This window comes from Brassica oleracea, chromosome C2 (assembly GCF_000695525.1).
Source record: "Brassica oleracea var. oleracea cultivar TO1000 chromosome C2, BOL, whole genome shotgun sequence".
NCBI lineage: Eukaryota > Viridiplantae > Streptophyta > Magnoliopsida > Brassicales > Brassicaceae > Brassica > Brassica oleracea.
Window position 1 is genome coordinate 5055914 of NC_027749.1, and position 5302 is coordinate 5061215.

A 5302-nucleotide genomic window follows, 5' to 3' on the forward strand; every position below is an offset into this window, starting at 1 on the left:
TGGGCTTGGGTGGAGGGCCTTTGGCCCGATAAGAACTATTCTTTTTGGACCAAGTTAAGCTCAACGTTTTGCCAGTTATTTCGGGAAAAAACAGCATACAATTTTATTTAAAACGACAAGTAGTTTGTCTAAAAAATAAAAACGTCATGCATGTTATCCTCTCGAAAATTTAAAACGAGATAAGAGAGAGTCTTGAGGAAGAAGTTTCGGAACTCAACTTCCCTCGATCTCCGCGAGATTCTCGCCCACGTGAAGCAGCTGTTGCGGGAAGTGGGTCTTCTCCGGCTCTTTAAAATATCGTCTCTCCTCTTCCTTCATTGAAGAATTTTTTTTCCTGATCGAAATCCAACAGCAAAAAATCCCTCTGCGTAAGTCTATATTGCGAGAGTGTTTCGTAGAGTTTATAGTTCGATAGGGCGATCACGAGTGAGGCGTGATTCGTCTGCCATGGTTGTATCCTGGGACTCTATATTCGTACAGTCTCGTCTCACTAACGGAGCGAATATTTTGAGTTAAGGAAAGAGATCATATCTCGCCTCCATGTCTATTTGCGAATACGGTTTCGTATCGTCCTCGTATTCGTTTGTTATATATTCGTCTATTTCCTTAACTTCGCTTTTATTATATCGTTTACATCGGTCCGGTTTTCCGGCTTCTACATATAGATATATCATAATAATTGGAACTGATATAATATGATTACAAAACGTAAGCTATTAATATGTAGCTTTTAAATTGATGTGTTATAAGTCTATAAACGAATGTTTCTTTTAACATAACCGAGGGATTGATAGAGACTGAGAATTCTGTGAAAGTTTTGGTGAGTTTCAATGTCAGGTACGAGAGATTTACTCTTGTTCATCCGGGTAGTTTATGAAATTTTGGAGGCTTTAAACAATTTAGTAAAAAACTTTAGCAAAAATATATATTTTAAAAATAATTTAAGAATCTATGTGTATATATATATTAACTCTCAAAGTTTAATATTCCACTTACCTATGCAAGGACTTGTTCATGCTGTGGGAAGAAGTGAGCCTTAGAGACTAAGACTTTATGGATTCCACGACGTGATCAAATATAATTTTCAAAAATACATGAAGAATATACTTTTATGCTTTGTCAACTCTTGTTCATCTAAATACCACCGATCAACTTCTCTTTCTCTCCCTCTCGGTTTCACGTTAGCAAAAGATGGCAGAGAAACAGTTTGCCGAAGAAGCAGATGTCAAGATCAGAGCTGCTGCTGCGGCTTCAGATCTTGAACATATGGCTGCTGAGTCATCCGTGGTTCCAGACTTCGAGAGAGGGAGGTTCTACGACGTGTATTCGGCTAGGAGGAACGAGCGGTTGAAAAGGAAGAAAGGAGGAGAAGAAGAAGATGCTGTAGTCAAAGGAACTCTGTACAATCTCGGAGTGGATCCCATGCCGACCAAGAGAAGAGGAACCTTTAAGAAGAAGAAGGCGATGGTTGAGACAACAACAACGCCGAGGTATTCTCTGAGGAGCACAGTTACCAAAGATAACAAGAAGCCTCTGAGTGTCGCTGTAAGTACTATGAAAGCTGTCAGCAGCACCAGGAGGGTTATGAGTATCTGATCCAACTGCTTCTACTCTTTGATTTTGCTTTGCTTTGCTTTTGTGATTCTGTTAGGAAATCGAAGTTTGGGGTTTTGATTTCCTTCTATCTAATATTTGCAGTATTGTTCTGCTGTCGGGATGTCGACATAAATAAACCCATGAAACTTTGTTTGTTTTGTTTATTATCTATTACCCATACATTCTGATACGCTTTATCTATCAAATGCGTATCTTTTTGCTTCAGTAAAAATAATACTGTTGTTGTGTGTTTCAAGATCATATAGGCTTTAACATAGACACTGCCTCTTTTGATTATCATCTTGAAGAAGTGACACAAACATGTTATTGTTTTGTTTTCTCAGTTACTAATACATTCTTATCTATTAAATGCCTATCTTATTGCTTCATTGACACAAACATGTTTTGCTTTGTTATTCTTATTCAACAAAGAATTTGAGTAACATGTTTTTAGAAAATGGGTATCTATGAGCAAGTAATGAGACATGATGTTTAGAAACCCAATCATTGTTAGATGATTATGTGTTTGCAACAGAATCCTAGAGACTTACTGAAACCGAGTAGTGAATTATTTATGTTACTGTCGACAACTTGACCAGACTGAGTTTGTGTAGTGAGTCTCTGATAGCGAACTGAATCCAGTAACAATCAGTTTTGTTTCATTTTCTCAATTTTGTAAATTGACAAGATCCAAAAACCAATAGCCGCATGACTCTTATCATCGTTTCCGTTCAAAAAAATATTGGTAAGTGTCAATATTTTTGTTTGTTTTTTGTAAGAACAGCTAAGTAATCCTGGTACAACAAAACAAACAAAACACTGAAAAGAACAAACATCACAAAGACTTAATCATCCTCTTTCACTTCAAGGTTCTTCAACTTTGATTCCAACTCATCATCCTCTTCATCTTCTTCATCAGGATCATTCTCATCCAAATCTCCAAGTAACTCCGGCTTTTTCTTAAATATCTCTCTAACTTCTTCAACACCTTCCTCTGATATGATATTCCCATCTATGTTCAATAGCATGAAACCTTCTTTCTTCATAACAACATCAGCCAATGCCACTGCTCCATCTCTTCTTATGTAATTATTGCTCAGATCAATATACTGCTATTTCGAATGATCCTCTTCCAAACTCTTTGCTATCTTAACACACCCCTCATCTTTCAGCTCATTCTCAGACAAATTCAACTTGTTCAAATCTCGTTTCGCTGCTACACACGCTGCAATAGCTGAATCTGCTTCAACTGTTATATCATTCCCCGCCATCTCAAGAACTTCAACGGGCGAAGCAGACTCCTTGAGAGCGTCTGCTACGGCTATAGTTATGAAAATGAAGGACCTTCAGCTTCTCCGTTGAAGGAATCAGCTCTGAAACCGCTTGTGCAGCTTCTTTAGAGATACCATCGTTCATCAGATAAAGCTCTTCCAAAGAGCTCAGAGATTTCAGGAGCGCCTACCAAACGCTCTAACACCCTTCTCTCCCAACGCTTTGTCTGATAAGTTGAGAGACGAGAGGTTACTACCTTGCAGAGCGTTCGAGAATAGATCCATGACATCAAGAGCTTCAACCTCAGGTCTCCCAGCTACAAAATCCGACAAGTCAACAACCTTGAGCGACACGAGCCGCTTTGCTATATCATATCTTAGTGTAACCATTAGCAGGTTCTTTCAACGGTTTAAGAAGCTCCTCAGCTTCTTCAGCCTCAATAAAAGCCTTTTGTCCTTTAGAGATATCGAAAGACTCTTCTTGAGAAAGAGTCTATCTTTTAGCAGCAACATGGCCTTTGTTGAGAACCAACCCCTCAGATTCTTCCGCCTCCCTTTGTCCTTTACAGATATCGAAAGACTCTTCTTCAAAAAGAGTTTCTCTTGTAGCAGCGACATGGCCTTTCTTGAGAAGCTCCAAGATGAGTTTACTGCATTGTTTGGCGTAAAGCTGAACAGCGGAAGCACCGTCTTCGATCCTCTTAGCATTCTCCACGGCCTGGTCCGTGGTTAAAGTGCCGTACTTGTCGGTGAAAACGGACTTGGAAGAGAGGTCGTTGGTGATCCGCTCGATGAGAACTTGCCTTGTAGGTAAACTCGGCGGCCAGAGCTTAGTCTAGAAAGTGTGAGGTCGGGAATCAGACATAATCACAATTGCTTACTATCACTGCAAAAAACATACAAAAGCTGTCACTGGAGACTGAATGTAATAAATAATAAATCACAAGTAACAAGTTCCAAATGAGACAAAGGTCAGAGATAGCATCTAATCGTGGATTCCAACATCGGATCCGACAAAGTCAGTCTCTGTATATAAGTTGAGCATAAACCAAAAGAAAAAAGCGTACCTAGCGGATGAGTAATGGCTGAATCTCGAAAGTTCTGAGACTCCCTCGGCTGCAGAATGATTTCACCGGAGCTCCTTAGATTAAACCACCCTCTCGAAGTTGAATCTGAGAGTCTGTGGAACTAGGCCTGGGAACATGAGTTTTTACCAGCAGGCCCCGCCCGTTTGATCCGCTGCGGGTCGAACAATTTGGAAAATTCGATTTGCGGATGCGGGTTAATAGATTTTGAGACGCGGATACTCGCCAATCCGCAACTTTTTTTTTAAGATATTTTTTTGTAAAAATATATATATTTTTTAAAGAAAATACGGAACTTTTTTAAAAAAATAATCAAAATATTATAAAATATTTAAAATTTTAATTATAAATATATTGTTTATAGGGATAATTTGCTCAAAAACAAAGGAAAATATTGAAACTAATTAAGTGCCAAAAACAGTGAAAGTAGCAGATAGCTTAGTGACATGGTGCGATGAAATTGCCGAGAGTACCCCTTTAGTATAGCAATGTTTCTGTTCCAGAGAGTGTAGGACAAGTACAATTATTATTTTCAGATATCTTGCCAAGTACAATAAGATTTAGATAAGATTTGGATTAGATTTCGAAATTTTCCTCGTTCAAAGAGAATGGACTGTACTCTACTGCAGTGAAACGTTCTCCACTCACTATCTGACGCATTCCGCGCTCCAGCAAAAAGGAATCCAACTAAAAAATTGCATTGGTAACATACGAAGCTTGTGTAATGAAAAACTTATATTGTTAAACTTCATCTTCTTCCTCTGTTTTTTTCTTACATTTTCCTAATGAATTAAACAAAATCAAAGAAGATCATGAATTCTGAACAATTCATGAGTTCATAACTTCCTCTAATTTCTTCTTCAAGAGTTCCCAAGTTGCAAACAACCGAAGAAGATCATGAGTTTCTCTGCTTCTTTTTCCATTTTCTTCCTCTACATAATCACTTGAGCGCATCCAACCATTCATCATCACAGTCCTGAACAAGATTATGAGTTCTCTCTACCGGAGTTTATCATCTATCGTTCAAAGATTCTTCGGGTCACTTTTCCAACGGTACAGTCTCAGAATTAGCTGGCTGTCTGGTCGTGTATATAGTTTTTATTTGTTTAGCCAGCTAATCAAAATATGGACGTGGTCTACTTCACCAGCCTCCACGACATTCGTTTCAACGTTCGAAGACCGTTGAGATTTCACAACAAGTTAAATACTTCTAATACGATAAAAGAAAGAGCTATGCTATGATAGTATGATACTTAGACGGCTACAATATATCATGGATGTACATATTAAATATTAGCTTGTACATAAAAGAGTTTAGTCGGTTATAAATGATTCAAATATATTATTCTT

General features: G+C 38.2%; 1 protein-coding gene and 1 pseudogene across 1 annotated transcript; one reads left to right on the top strand and one right to left on the bottom strand.

The window, feature by feature from the left end:
• The first annotated feature begins 1133 nt into the window (after nt 1-1133).
• LOC106326025 lies at nt 1134-1852 on the top strand. The gene has a single exon (XM_013764066.1). It carries the CDS (start codon nt 1192-1194, stop codon nt 1594-1596), a length of 405 nt encoding a protein of 134 aa, XP_013619520.1. The 5' UTR covers nt 1134-1191; the 3' UTR covers nt 1597-1852.
• A 484-nt stretch (nt 1853-2336) lies between these two features.
• LOC106323272 lies at nt 2337-4612 on the bottom strand (annotated as a pseudogene).
• Nucleotides 4613-5302: the final 690 nt, after the last annotated feature.

What these genes read in the sequence shown, in the direction of transcription:
- LOC106326025 (XM_013764066.1), top strand. Translation starts at nt 1,192, where the DNA reads ATGGCAGAGAAACAGTTTGCCGAAGAAGCAGATGTCAAGATCAGAGCT.